Source organism: Peromyscus leucopus, chromosome 1 (assembly GCF_004664715.2).
Source record: "Peromyscus leucopus breed LL Stock chromosome 1, UCI_PerLeu_2.1, whole genome shotgun sequence".
NCBI lineage: Eukaryota > Metazoa > Chordata > Mammalia > Rodentia > Cricetidae > Peromyscus > Peromyscus leucopus.
In genome coordinates this window covers 183762174-183777667 of record NC_051063.1, presented here as the reverse complement: position 1 = coordinate 183777667, position 15494 = coordinate 183762174, and the positions used below count along the sequence as shown (strand labels likewise).

Genomic DNA, 15494 nt, shown 5'->3' with positions numbered 1-15494 from the left:
GAAACATGTTAACTTCTATTTCATAGCATGAATATGTAAATATATGACTGGACAAGAAAAAAGATTTCATTGTTCAAGTTCTATGACACCATACTTGCTTTTCTCTAAAAAAAAAAAGAAAAAAGAAAAAGAAAAAAGGAAAAAATCACTCCAAGGTAGAATTTACTGAGATATGTTATATATATATATGTATAAACAAAAGAAAAACAGGTATTTAAAAAACAAGGCAGAAAATCTGATCAGTAATCAGTGAACTAGAGTACTTACCCAGTATGTACCACAGTTAAAGCCTTTAGTACACATCTCCAGTTATTTTTTTAAAAGAGATCGTGTGTGTGTGCGTGCATTTGTCTGTGTGTGTGTGTGTGTGTGTGTGTGTGTGTGTGTGTGTGCGCGTGCGCGCGCGCGTGCGCGCGTGTGTGCCTGAGGAAGGCTCTGGATCCCCTGGAGCTGAAGTTACACCTGTTGATGAGCCACCTAGTGTGGATGTTGTGCTCTTAACCACTGAGTTCTCGCTCCAACCCTACATCTCAGTTAATTCAAAAGAATTCAAGTGTTGTGAATGTTTTCTGGCCAGAATGGAATGACCTTAGAAACAATATATAACAGAAAGATAACCCGAATGTGCCCAACATTTGAACCAAACTAGCACACTTTTCAGGAACTCAGTTCACAGAAGACATCATAAGAATGGACTAGGGGTTTGCAGAGATGGCTCAGCACTTGTTGCTCTTACAGTGGACCCAGACCCACAGCACCCACATGGTGGCTCACTACCACCTGTAACTCCAGGTCCAGGGCTTCTGATGTCCTCTTAGAGCCTCCCTGGACGGTGCACAGACAGACATGCAGACAAAACACTCATAACATACGGATAACATACAAAAATCTCTCTTAAAGGAAAGAATGGGAACTACAGAAAGAACAGAAGGCTTGGAGTATATCTTGAGGACAGAGTACCAGCTTAGCATGTATGAGGGAAGCCCTACCTAGGTTTGATCCCCATCACCTGCCCCCTCACCAATTCTGAGTGAAAATCAAAACAAAAACTGATTCTTTGAGAATGTCCATAAAACTAATGAACTTTTCGTGTGCATAAGGAAAATGGAAAGAATATGTTACCAGTGTCTCGGATTATAACAGGTACTACAAGTCCTCTTTATAAAAAGCATTGACTCTAGACTTAGTCTCACAAAACCACCATAAAAGGTGCCCAGAGGACCCCGGTTATTATCCTAAACCTGCAGTCACCTTGGATTCTAGGAACAATGGTGCCAGTCATTTTTTTTTATAGGGCTCAGGAAATGGCTCAGCCAGGAAAATGCTTTCCATGCAAGCATGGAGACCAGCAATCACTCAAAAGCTTGGTACAGCAGTATGCCAGTCTATGACCACAGCACCATAAGAACAGAGATGAGCAGACCCTGTTGACTCATCAGTCTAAATTGATGAAGATGAGTGAGAAACTCTCAAATCATAAGGTGACCAACCATCAGTGCGGCTCAATCCCTAACACCTCCTGCTGCATTAGCCTGATGACCCGGATTCAAGTCCCAGGACCAATGGGGAAGTGGTGGAAGCGAATCTACTTTCCAGGGCTGTCCTCTAACCTCCAGGTGTGTATCATGGCACACGTTTCCCTCACCTCATGCATACACGTAGACAGCAATCTTTAAAAAGTGGTGAGCGATTGGATCATTTGACATCAGCTTTCAGACACATGTCCTCTCTGCTGCACACATACTTCCCACACACATACATGCATATGTGCACACACACCTTTTTTTTCTGACAAAGGATGAAAACCCATATGATGGTGAGATTGTACCCTGGACCAAGAATAATCTTACATGTTACCAAAGCTCTAGCTCTGGCTTCCTCTTAGCATCCTAGTCTATGTGATCTCTATAGGAAGAATTCAGACAAGACATACACAGCATCATGTAGATAACAGGTGTCTATTTAAAGGCAAAGTATAGGCTGGGTGTGGTGGCGCACGCCTTTAATCCCAACACTCAGGAGGCAGAGGCAGGTGGATCTCTTTGAGTTTGAGACCAGCCTGGTCTGCAAAGTGAGTCCCAGAACAGCTAGTACTGTTACACAGAGAAACTCAGTCTCAAAAAACAACAACAACAAAAATAATAATAATAAGGCAAACTACACCATTCTCAAAGGGGGCCATTGTGGGGTGAAAGTGGACAGTAGCCACAGAAAGCTAGGCAGACTTAATATCATTTCTATTGTCTCTAGAGCAGAAAATGTTCCCCAACAGCGTTTTTCCTCATGGGTGATTGACAGGCCTATTGGATTAAGTCTGGAGGGAGGAAACAACAGTAAATCTCTGTTCCTTACCAGGAAGCCCTTCTGAGCAGTTCAAAACATCATGTCTTTACCTAAGGCCAGAGATTTGACTCCAATTGCACCGTTTTGACTGATAATCAGAGTCCTGCATTTGTGTTTCCTGGTTTTACAAGTTGCTGCTACTGAGGAATGGGTCTGCACTCAACAACTTTAGGCCTGCTAATGCCTCATTAGCTACCTGATATTATGGGAACAACAATGCTTCCCTATAATGATACCTTCCTGGAATCACCTGTAGAGCCATGTTGTATGATGGAAACACACACACACACACACACACACACACGTCTACTTATCCCAGAAAGGGAACCCACTACAGACCAAAGTAAAGACTGCATCAAAGTCCAACTTGGTAAACCAATGAGGTTTTTTGGTGTTTTTTTTATTTTATTTTGTTTTGTTTTTTTTTAAATTTGTACTTTACATGTTTTGTCTAGTGCCTGAGGAAGCCAGAAGAGGGTGTCAGATTCCCTGGAGCTTTGAACCACCTCGAGGGTGCTGGGAATGTCTCTAACCCCAAAATTAGTTTTGTGGGTTTGTTTTGTTCTGTTTTTCCTGGAGACAGAGTTTCTCTGTGTAGCTCTTCAGCCTGTTCTGGAACTTGCTCTGTAGCCCAGGCTGGCCTCGGACTCACAGAGATCCACCTGCCTCTGCCTCCCGAGTGCTGGGATTAGACACGTGCACCACCATCGCCCAGCACCAAAATGAGTTTTTACTGGGGTTCCTAACAGGAGTATGGATGAGGGTGTACTTATAAGAGTAGGGATTACAGACATGGGCGCTACCATATGACTTTAACAGGTTCAAGGGATCCAGCTGAGGTGGAGAGGATTTTGTGGAAAGTGCTCTACCAGAGTTACCTCCCCAGCCTTCTTGTTTCTGTTTGTATGTGCATGGATGTTTGGCCGGCATGTCTGTCTGTGCACCACATGCATGCCCAGTACCTTTGGAGGCCAGAAGAGGGCGTCAGAGCCCCCGGAACTGGAATAGCAGCTATGAGCTGCTCTATGGGTACTGAGAACTGAAACTGGGTCCTTGGGAAGAGCACCAAGTGCTCTTAATCACCGAGCCATCTCTCCAGCCCCCTACTTTTTGTTGTTTTCTTTTGTTGACTAGGAATTATTTATTTAGGAGTCCAGACTAATTTTGAACTCATAAGGATCCCCCCACTTCTGCTCCTGGGTTCTGGGATTCAAGGCATATACCATGCCTAGACCTACTTTATTTTTTGAGAAGGTCTCTCAGTGAACCTGGAGCTCACCTTTTCAACTACTCTGTCTGACCAGCAAGACCCCCAGATCCACTTGTTTCCAACTCTCAGAATGGGGTTTCAGATCATGATGGGAGGACGTGCAGAGATGACCGGCCACACTAGTGGATGCCCATGAACTGTGGACTGGTGGCTGTGGAACCCCCATGGGACTGGACATGGATACGGAAGACGGTTGTTTGGCTAGAACTATTGGGGGGGGTCACCCAGGTAGGGGGATCGGGATCTATCCCTGGTGCATGGGCAGGCTTCTGGAATCCGGTGCCTGTGGTGTGATACCTTGCACAGCCTTGGTGCAGTGGGAAGGGGCTTGGACCTGCCTAGGCTCAGTGTGCTGGGCTCTGCTGACTCCCCATGGGAGAGATTTGGGGAATGTGGGGATGCGGGGTGGCTTGGGAGAGAGGGCTGGAGGGTGGGAGAAGGGAGGAGGGGGATCTGTGGATGGTATGTGGAGTGAGTAGAAAATTTCTTAATAAAGAAAAATGAAAAAAAATAATAAAATATCCCCAATTCAAAGCATCCCCCCCAAAAAAAATAACTTGCAGAAATTGGTTTTCCCCTTTCATCATGTGAGTTCTGGGGATTGAACTCAGATTCATCAGGCTTGTAGCCTAGAGTCATTTGGAATCTCAGCTGAGGCACTGCCCAGATCAGACGGTGGGCATGTCTGTGGAGGACTGTCTTAACTGGAAACTGAGGTCTGAGGGTAAGGCACCACCATTCTCTGTGCGAGATGTCCTGAGGTATATGAGGTAGCTAGCTAAGCATGAGCCTGAGGACCAGCCAGGAAACAGCATTCCTCCACAGTTTCCGCCTTCTGAGTTCCTGCCCTGAGTTCTCGATGATGGACCATGCCATAGAAGTGTATGCCAAATAAAGTCATTCCTCCGGAGTTGCTTTTAGTCAGTGTTTTATCGAAGCAGAGTGGAATACACATGCTCTACTACCACTGAGCCCCATCCCAGATGGCATCCTCTTAGGGATATACCGCTGATCTGGAACCAACCTTCCAGGCAGATGAGAGAGGATAACGCTTTGGGCAGGGGTGAGGGGGGTAGGAAGGGAGAGAGAAGCACGCCTCTCCTTGATCCTCTTCCGTCGTGCCGTTCTTCACCCATTTGCTGCGGTGATCTTATTTTTGTTTACATAATGAAAATTTAACCTGCAAACAGCATGGCAGCTGCTTTTACCTCGCCTGCAAGTTGGTTGTTTTCTTACTTGTATTAGAGCTTTTATGGCTGAGACAAAATACCAGAGCAAAACCAGGTAAGATTTATTTGGGTTCTAGCCCATCCTAGCAGGGTAGGCAGGGCAGAGCTCTCATGTGGTAATCAGAAAAAAGAGGGGTAGAGAAGGTTCTTGTGAAAGCTCCCCAATATATTAGCTTAAGATGCCACAGCAAAACACTATAAATTGGTTGACTTGAAATGGGAGCGGGGAGGAGAAGCAGCTCAGTAGTTTAGAGCCCTTGTTATTGCGAAGATTCAATTCTCAGCACCCACATGGTGACTCACAACCATAACTCCAGTTCCAGGGAATCTGATGCCCTCTTCTGGCCTCCAAGAGCACCAGGCACATGCACGGTGCACATATATACAGGCAGGCAAAACATTCATTCATATAAAATATTTTTAATTCTTTATTCTTCTCTCATATACCTCGACTGCAGCTTCCCCTCCCTTCCCCTTCCACTCCTCCAAGTCCCTCCCCCCTTTCTGTCTCCCCCAGATCCACTGCTCCTTTATTTCTCTTCAGAAAAGAGCAGGCCTCCCAGGGACATCAACCAGAAAGAGCAGAACAAGTTACAATAAGACTAGGCACAAACCCTCATATCAAGGTTGGATAAGGCAACCCAGCAGGAGGAAAAGGGTCCCAAGAGCAGGCAAAAGACTCAGAGATACCCCCACTCCCACTGTTGGGGTCCCTCAAAACCCCTAAGCTAAACAACCATAACATGTAGAGGACCTAGCACAGATTCATGCAGGCCCCAAGACTGCTGCCTCAGTCTCTGAGAGCCCCCATGTGGCCTGCTTAGTCGATTCTGTAGGCCATGTTCTCCTAGTGACCTCAACCACTCTGGCTCCTACAAGCCTTTCTCTCCCTCTTCTGCAGGGTTCCCTGAGCTCTGCCTAATGTTTGGCTGTGAGTCTACATCTGCTACCATATATTCATACACATAAAATAAAAATTTTAATTCTCAAAAAAGTTGTTTTAAAGAAAGGATGGGTGGGACATGACACAGTACCCAAGGACACACCCACACCCCCATGATCTAGTTCCTCCAGCAAGGCCTCATTCAGAGCCTCCTACCAGCTGGGGATTATGAGTCTATCATTCACATTTCCTATTCAAACCCCAATATTTGTGGTTAAATTCAGATCCCCATGATCAAACACTATAAACTTTTCTTAAGAAACAGGTGTTCTCCTAAATAGCTTTTGCAGAAGGAAAACTCATTCAAAAGAGCCTGATTATATACAATCTAGTTATACAAAAGAACTCGGACTTTATTTCTTATATATTTATTTCTTATATAAAAGAGGGACATAAAAATACATTGAATGGGTTGGACAGCTCAAAGGAAGACATCCAATACATTAACCTAGGAGTTCTTCCAGGTATTAATCAGCTCGAGCTGCTAACACACAGTATCACAGACTGGTGACTTAAAGAGAAATTAGGTTCTCATAGTTCCTCCATAGGCTGGAAATCCAAGGTCAGGGCATCACACTGGTCAGGTTCTCATAAGGGCTTTCCTTGGTTTGCAGATGGCCGCCTGTGTTCTCACATGGTACAGAAAGAGATCAAGCCCTCTGGTGTCTCCGATCAATAAACGTATCAAAAAGGCCCATCCGCATCATGGCTTTATTAACCTCATTTCCAAGCACCATCACACTGAGGGGTTAGGGCTTCAACATATGAGCTGAGGTAACACAAATATTCAGGCCATAAAAACACAAACACATAGTTACTTTTTGTACACCAATTAGCATTATTACATAAAAATGCTGTTTATTTATATAAATATAGACTTTTTTTTTTCAAATAAAAAAAGTAAAAAATAGCTTCTCCCTGCTCTGAAGTTCCTCACTGTTCAGTATCTCCTTCCCACCCCACCCCCAAGCCTGTCTTAGTCACACAGATTCTCAGTGTATCTTCACATCCATGGAGGCAGTGTGGTATTGGCTACTGCTCTACACCACTGTGAATACTATCTTTAACAACCTCTTCTTTGTTCTCACTCTAACACATTTCTGTCAGGAGAAAGAGGCACCCTGTTTACTGTTTTGCCTGCTAGGTCCTTTTACACACAGGAGTTCTAGTTCTGAGAACAGACTCAACACTCCATTTTCCTGGGACCTCAACTCAGGATCAAAGCACCATCTAGAAAAAAAAATGGACTTTGCAGTTCCATTTCTTTGTATGTATCCAGTGAATTATCCTTAAAAAACTACACTGGAAATAAAATACGAACTGAAAAACACCTTCATTCACAAACCCTAATCCAATATCCTGAGCACACCTCAGCTGATTGCAGATCTTCAGTTCAAAATCCACCAGCTACTTTTGCTCTTTGGCTTTCAAAGGGAGAATATCATAAAATGGCCCCATAGACACAAAAGATGTTATAGGTAGATAGTTCCCCCCCTCCAATGAATGATTTCAGATTTAGGATTTTTCAGCATTACGGTGGACAGAAGCAATATCCCTGAGGCTAGGAATGATGATCCTTCCCTAGGCTGAAGATAAGCAGTAAGCAGTAAGATAACTCTCGAGATGCTGGGCAGCAGTATCAGGTCAGGTCATAGCCCTCAGGAAGCCATGCAATCAGGAGAGTGAACAACTGGGACTCCACATTATACTGTGCTGCTAAACGATCACATTTGGTAGGGCAGGTATATTAAATATATTTCTGTTTTAAATGTTTCAACCTATGGACATACATCATTATAAGTCAAGAACACTTACACACATTCTCCATGCCTCTGAACACTTCTTTGACATCCTTTTTAGCTTTTGCAGAGTTAGCAACAACTTCAGGATTTTTCCTCTGAATGTGTGCTCTGATGTCGGATCAGAGATGAGTTCCGACTATATGCCTTACCACATTTGCTACATTCATACGGTTTCTCTGAAGAATGACTTCTCTGATGTCGTATAAGGTCCGAGCCACTACTAAACGCCTTCCACATTCATTACATTCATAGGGTTTCTCCCCAGTATGACTTCTTTCATGTAGAATGAGGGATATGCGCTGAGTAAAGGATTTCTTACACATTTTGCATGCATAGGGCTTCTCTCCAGTGTGAATTCTTTCATGCTGTGCAAGGTGAGCACTCTGGCTGAAGGCTTTCCCACACTGATCACATTCATAAGGTCTATCTTCACTGTGAATTCGCTTGTGTCGGGTAAGAGATATTCGGTGACTGAATGCTTTCCCACATTCTTCACACTGATAGGGCTTTTCTCCAGTATGAATTCTTTGATGTTCAATAAGAAATGACTGGCGGCCAAAGACTTTACTACATTTATTGCATTTGAAAGATTTCTCTTCTGAATGAATGTTCAGATGTACTTTAAGGTTTTCCATTCCACAAAACATTTTTCCACATTCCTTGCACTCAATGAGTTTCTTTTTTCTTTTATGAATTTTCTGGTGTTGAATAAGGGATGAATACCGATTGCACACTTTCTCACATTTATTGCACTTAAACTGCTTCTCCCCTTATGAGTTCTTAGGTGCAGAATAAGGGTGGAAAGCCGTCTAAAGTCTTTCTGGCATTTACCACATTTGTAGGGTTTCCCTGAAGTGTGAATTCTCTGATGAAGCACTAAGGGTAAGATCCTACTGAAGGACTTCCCACATTTCCTACATGTAAAAGGGTTTTCTAAATGGTGAGTTCTCTGCTTGAGACCCTGACTTAAGGCCTTCTTAGTTTCATGAGTTTTCTTTCCAATACAAATTCTCTTACGCACAAGGACTGTCTTCTTTTTGAAGCCTCTGCCATATTTATTGTATTGTTGTATTTTCTTTCTACTGTGAATTCTCTTATGAAATAAAAGGGATGACATCTGGCTGAAGGCTTTCTCATGTTTTCTGCACTGGTGGATACTCTCAACAACGTGATTATTATGGTGGCCACTGAAAGATGACCTGGAGCATGAACCTGGGGCCTTCTCATGGTTCAAATTTTCCTTTCCACTGTGAGTTCTCCTATGTATCATCAGAGTTAATTTTTTATTAAAAATTCCCCCACATTTATCACATTCATAGCTTTTCTTCCGATTGTGAACTCTCTGATGAAGAATGAGGGATAAGATCTGTCTGAAAACTTGTCTACAATTGCTGCATCCATAAGACCTCTCTCCAGTGTGAAAGTCTTGATGAAGTTTAAAAGACAAACTTCGAGAAAAGGTTTTCCCACAATTATTACACTTGAAAGATTTCTTGCCTGAATGTCTTTGCTTGGGTTTTCTTAGGAGTGAATTTTGGCTACATTTTGTCCTCCCTGTGGTGACCTTTTGTTGTGAAGAAACTGGTTTCTGATGGACACTTTGCCCAGATTTGCTCCATGGATTTGGTGGTAACTTCTTGGTCTCACACTTAGACCCTGATTCTGAAATACACCAAGAAGTTAGAATTAGTTTTTCTGTGCTGAAGAAGTGAAGCTTGTGTAATAAAAAAGGAGCCATTATAATCGGTGATTAGAACAACACAATGTTAACAAGAACAACACAATGTTAACAAGAACACGGAGTCCCCACTGCTATACTCAGGTCTTTGTGGTAATTACTTTTGTTTGTTCTCTGAGACAGGGTTTCTCTGCGTGACAGCCTTGGTTGTCCTGAAACTCACTTTGTAGACCAGGCTGGCCTCCAATTTTACAGATTTCTTTATCAATGATCTTCCTGCTTTAACTTTCCCTCAGTGATGGACTGTGACCTAGAACTGTGAACCAATAAATCCTTTCTCTCTTAAGATGCTTTTTTTTTTTCTAGGTATCTATTTAACCACAGCAACAAGAAACAAATGTAGGACAGGGCTTTCCAGAAATATTTAGTAACTGGAATTCAGGAAAGTTTGAAGTTTGAAAGAGAATAAATCATTTTTATATATGATATATTTTATACCATATACATTTAACTTTATAAACTGTTCATTAGTTAAACATATTTCACTACATGAAATGTTCATAAAAGGGAATATTTATACAAAAATGTTAAACGGTTACTTGAGATTAAAGGTGGAAATAGAAATTAACTGTAGATGGGTTAAGAGAGTTACCTGTGTGATGAAAATCACCTAAAACTGGATTAAGGTGACATCAAACTTTGTAAATTTATAAAAAAAAAATTGGATTATACTCTTAAGCTGAGTGAATACCTCTATAAAATTATGAATCCTAAAAACATATTCTTTTTTATAAGATATATTTATTACTTTTCTGACCAAAGTGCAATGATTTTTAAAATCTTTTTAAAACAAATAACCATGAAAAAATGTATTCCAGAAGATAAAATACAAATGGGAATTTTAACCATTAGATTGTTTTTTCTAATTTATTCTGACTCTGCATTTAGTCTAAGAAACAAAACAAAAAATACCTTAAGTATTACTAAAACAAGAACTGAATCATCTTAATATAAACTAGCACATGCAGGTCAAGGGCCTACTGCTAGGACTGTGTTAACATCAGTTTAATGATGACTAGTCCTATGTCACACACAGAGCATAGGAACACAAGTCATTAGACCCTTGCCCCACAGTTTATGTCAGAAGGAAGCTGATAATCCTATCAGGCTCTGAAGCCCCTGTCCCCTGACCCAAACCTTGAAAGCAAAGACTGCCCTGTCATACAACTTTGCACAAGCTGTAATAAATCAACACCTAAATTTTAACTTTCCACAGAAAATGGTCAGTCATTTGATAAATACTAGAGCATTGCTAGGAATCCATTTTATGAGTTTGTTTACTAAACACCTTGTGCAAGAACTGACTATACATAAAGTTCCTTTAAATTTGGTCCACAGATTCACTTAACAGGTTGGAAATCTTAAATGTGCAGCAAAAGGAAGTAGAATTTCCAAATCCTAACACACTGCAATTACAAAATGGATATACATGCATACTAAAAAGTGTTGCTCACAGAAGGCACAGACATAAAAGGGATAGTCTTTTAACACCAACAAGAACTAGCTGATACCCTTCTTCATTTTGTGAGCACCATAATACCTAAGATGATTACACCTGAATTCACTGTGTACTGTGACCACAAATTAAAAATAACACATAATTTGTCTTACTATATGTTTCTAGACATTAATTGAGATATAATTTTGAAAGATTAAAATTGCCTTAAAAGGGGGCTGTGATAGCAGCTATCAAAGCAATATTCAAGCATGATTTCAAAGATGTTTTTTCAGGGTTAGTTAGCCTTCTTTGTCAAAAATCTTCACAACTTCACCAAAAACTTCATCAACAGACTTAGAAGCATCTATCTTCTTGACCTTCCCCATTTCTTCATACAAGTCAATAATTGGTTTCGTTGACTGAAGGTAAGTCTGAATTCTCTTTTCCAAGCTCTCTCTGTTGTCGTCGCTCCTCCCACTGCTTTTCCCCTTTCAAGACACCGTTCACTACAGATCTCATCATTACAGTCAAAAAAAAGAACAAAAGATGCATCTGCCTTCCCATCCATGGTCTTGTTCCAACCTTGAAGGTTATCTTGATTTCTTGGAAATCCATCAATCAAGAATTTATTCTTCTGAGCATTGGCAGACATTGTTTGGTCCATTTCCCTCTTTAATAAACTGATGGTTATCTCAACTGGCACAATCTTTCCTTCTTTAATGTACTTTTCAATAAGTTCACCATACTGTGAATCTGGATTTTTCCTTTCATCACAAAGAAGCTCTCCAGCAGAAAGGTGTGTGTAGTCATATTTCTCGACAATGCGCGCGCACTGGGTCCCCTTGCCCGCACTGGGCCCGCCCAAAACGAACACGACCAACGGCTTCATGAGGTTGCTAGGACAGAGCCACAGTCCACGGGTCAGCAGCGGGAAGCTCGAGACCAGGACGTGCAGCAGCCGGCGACGACAGTTGCTCAGCATACACCGCGCGCCGGGGCGGCCGAGAGGGGGCGGGCTGGCGCCAGCTGCGGGCCGCCGCGACCGGCCCTAAAAACATATTCTTGACTGTCAGATTCTGAAAAGCACAAATATACTAACAGAGTCACTTGGAAAGGACACCCTCCAAGGTGTTGAGCTGTCTGCAGGCCGTGTGGGATGCTCCAAGTTTCCTGGCTTTTGTGAGCTGTCACTCATGCAGGGGTGGGCCTTGGGGAGGCAGCTGTCTCTGAGACACATCTACTCCAGTAAATGACCCCTGACCACATTCCTGTAAGTAACCCCAATAAAACTCATTGGTTCACCAAATTGGACTTTGGTGTTATCCATACTGTGATCTGTCATTAGATCCCTATTTGGGGTGAGTAGATGTGTATGTTGTGTCTCCCCAGGAAAAGTTTTGTCACACAATACACTCTGGGGTGGACTTTTGGTGATGGAGCCGTCTTTGAGTCATTTCTGCTCTTCTAGGTAACCTTTCACCCATATTCCTGCAAATAACCTCAATAAAACTCATTGGTTTATCAAGTTGGACTTCGGTGGTATCCTTAGTTGGTCTGTCATTAGTTCCTTGTCTGGGGTGAGTGATGTTTATCTACCTCTCCCTGGAATAGTGTTAGGTAACAGTGAGTGACACCATTCCATGGGGTGAGGTCCTGGCTACACTAGATGAGCACAAGCATTCCTAACTTCCTGGCTGTCACTGCTGCTGCAAGCTGCTACGACTTCACCGTGATGAACTTTACCCTCAGAATATAAACCAAAAATGAACCCCTTTGTGGCTGTTTGAATGAGAATGACCCCAAAAGGTTCATCTATTTGAATGCTTAGTCACCAGTTCATGGAGTTGGTGATGCCTTTTTAGAAGAAGTGTGTCACTAGACATGGATTCCGAGGTTTTAAGAACCCACACCAGGCTGTCTTTCTCTCTGTGCCTAATGCTGGCAGATCAGGATGGAAAATGCTCAGCTACTGCACCAGTTTAATGCCTGTTTGCTTTCTGCCATGATGATCAGGGACTAATCCTCTAAAACGGTAAGCAAGCCTCCAATTAAATGCTTTCTTTTATGCCAGGCTTGGTGGCACACACTATTAATCCTAGCACTCAGGAGGCAGAAGAAAGTGGATCTCTGAGTTCGAGGCCAGCCTGATATACATACAGAATGAGTTCCAAAACAGCCAGGGATACACAGAGATACCCTGTCTCAAAAAACAAAAAAAGAAAGAGAGAGAGAGAGAGAGAGAGAGAGAGAGAGAGAGAGAGAGAGAGAGAGGAAGGAAGGAAGGCAGGCAGGCAGGCTTTCTTTACGAGCTGCCTTGCTCACGGTGTCTCTTCGCAGCAATGGAACAGTGACTAAGAACTGTTCTCCCTTAAGTTGCTTCTGTCAGAGTATTTGACCACAACTGATGGAAAAGTGATCAAGACAGAAGACTAGCTATGCTATACTATAGTATTATATGTTAAATTACAAATATACAATATATTTGTCAAAATATCAATGTGTTTGGTTTTGGAGTACCCATCCAGCCCTTGCTGGATGTACCACTCAACATACAATCTAGGACCACTCTACCTTTCTCAAGTCTGGGCAATTATGAATTGTGAAGCACATGCTACTCCATGAATGCTGGGGAACTTCTGTCATCCTGCAGCTGTTTCATAGCTGGTAACAACTACCATAACTATAATGAGGAGAATAGTACACTGGAATTACATCCCGGTAAAATGAGGAGTTAAAGAAAGTAACGGAAAATTTCACCACAAAGCCAGCAAGATCAAATAAACAAGAAGTCTGGCTCCCCAAAGCTCAGAAGACATTGTGGCGAAGGGAGTGGAGAGAATGTTAAGAGTCAGGATGTGGAGGGGTGTGGTCATTACACTCATGAATTCACTGCAGTCATGGCCACCTGAACAAGGTCAAGCCAACAAGATCAGTCAATATTCTAGCAGGGCAACACTAAAAAGGACTCAGTGGTTTACAGCAGACAAAGCAAAAAGTGGAAGAAAGGAGGACATGCTAGAGAGTATCTAGGGATTGGGAAGGCCAGGTTGCAGGGAGATATAATTAATATATGCATGTATAAGATTCTCAAAGAATATACAACAGAATTTTTGAAAGAATTGGGGGCTGAAGCAGTTCCCAGCAACCAGCCATAGGTGGCTGCACTCTGTAACCTCTACAACCCACTCTGCTGCCTAAACCCACTGACCCCATCATCCTCCCCTTGGCCAACCATCCCCCACAACATGAGCAGCCCCTGGACAAGCACCACCTACACCAGCTGGAAGAATATCAGGTCCTATAGGCAGAAGGGCCGCCCATACCAGTTGGAAGAACAGCAGCCCCTACAGGCACCAGCTCCATCTACACCAGACAAAAGAAGAGTCTCCACTGGCAGGGGCACAACCCACGCCAGTAGGAAGAACAGACTCCATAAGCACAAGTAAAGACCACACAAGCCAGAAGAACTGGAGAATACGCTGCATTTAGGCACCCAAATGCCCACAAACCTCAGCTGAGACAAGCCTACTGGATCTGAGGACCAGACAACCACCAGAACCCTTGGCCATTCAGGCCAAAAAGACAATAAAGGAAACACACAATAAAGGAACAAAAAACCCATCCAACAAAGACATCACAAGAATCAATACCTGCACCTATAACTATCCCAAACCTAGATGGGTAAAGGGCAGTGTAAGAATAAAGGCAACAACATAAAGGGCAATATGTTACCACCAGATCCAGTGGTCCTACAACAGCAAGATCTGAACATCCCAACGCAGATGAAACAGAAGAAAATGAACTTAAAATAACTTTAGAAGCCCGTAAAGAGGAAATGAAAAATTCACTTAAAGAAATCAAGGAAAAGACAAACAAAAAATTAGAAGAAATCAATAAATCCCATAAAGACAGACAAAATAACTAAGAAAAAGCAGGAAACAGGTGAAGGAAACAGTTCAAGACTTGAAAACTGAAATAGAGGCAATAAAGAAAACACAAGCCGAGGGAAATCTGGAAATGAAAAATCTGAGTAAATGAACAGGAACTACAGATGCAAGCATAACCAACAGAATACAAGAGATGGAAAAGAGAATCTTAGATGTTGAAGATATGATAGAGGAAATAAATTCATCAGTCAAAGAAAATGTTAAATCCAACAAATTCTTAACACAAAACATCCAGGAAATCTGGGACACCATAAAAAGACCAAACCCAAGAATAATAGAGATAGAAGGAGAAGTATTCCAGCTCAAAGACACAGAAAATATATTCAACAAAATCATAGAAGAAAACTTTCCCAACCTAAAGAAGAATATGCCTATGAAGGCACAGCTTACAGAACACCAAATAGACTGGAATCCCAAAAAAGTCCCCTTGTAACATAATAATCAAACCACTAAACATACAGAATAAAGAAAGAATATTAAGAGCTGCAAAGGAAAAAGGCCAAGTAACATATAAAGGCAGATCTATAAGAATGAACCTGACTTCTCAATGGAGACTCTGAAAGTCAGAAGGTCCTGGATATATGTTTTGCAGACACTAAGAGACCATGTATGCTAGCTCAGACTACTATACTAAGCAAAACTTTTAATCACCACAGACAGAGAAAACAAGATATTCCATGACAAAACCAGATCTAAACAGTACCTATCCACAAATCCAGCCCTACAGAAAGTACTAGAAGGAAACCTCCAACATAAGGAAGTTAGCTGCACCCATGAAAACACA

General features: G+C 42.2%; 3 protein-coding genes across 3 annotated transcripts in view; 1 reads left to right on the top strand and 2 right to left on the bottom strand.

Annotated features, from left to right (window-relative positions):
• Nucleotides 1-6478: 6478 nt before the first annotated feature.
• The window catches only part of LOC114685786 (zinc finger protein 667-like), a 185079-nt gene continuing 176063 nt past the window's right edge, over nt 6479-15494 (bottom strand). Inside the window, 3 exon segments of the mRNA XM_028860413.2 lie at nt 6479-7817; nt 7820-8359; nt 8362-9249. Of these exon segments, the coding sequence (XP_028716246.2) occupies nt 7669-7817; nt 7820-8359; nt 8362-9249 (1577 nt within the window). The 3' untranslated portion in view covers nt 6479-7668.
• On the bottom strand, nt 10175-11745 carry LOC114685781 (UMP-CMP kinase-like). Its single transcript, XM_037202112.1, is given in 2 exon segments — nt 10175-11244; nt 11247-11745. Coding segments are annotated over 2 exon segments (681 nt in total). The 3' UTR covers nt 10175-11062.
• The window catches only part of LOC119087318 (zinc finger protein 667-like), an 11649-nt gene continuing 10163 nt past the window's right edge, over nt 14009-15494 (top strand). The window contains exon 1 of the mRNA XM_037202264.1: nt 14009-14177. Within this exon, the coding sequence (XP_037058159.1) occupies nt 14009-14177 (169 nt within the window). The remainder of the gene's footprint in view (nt 14178-15494) is intronic.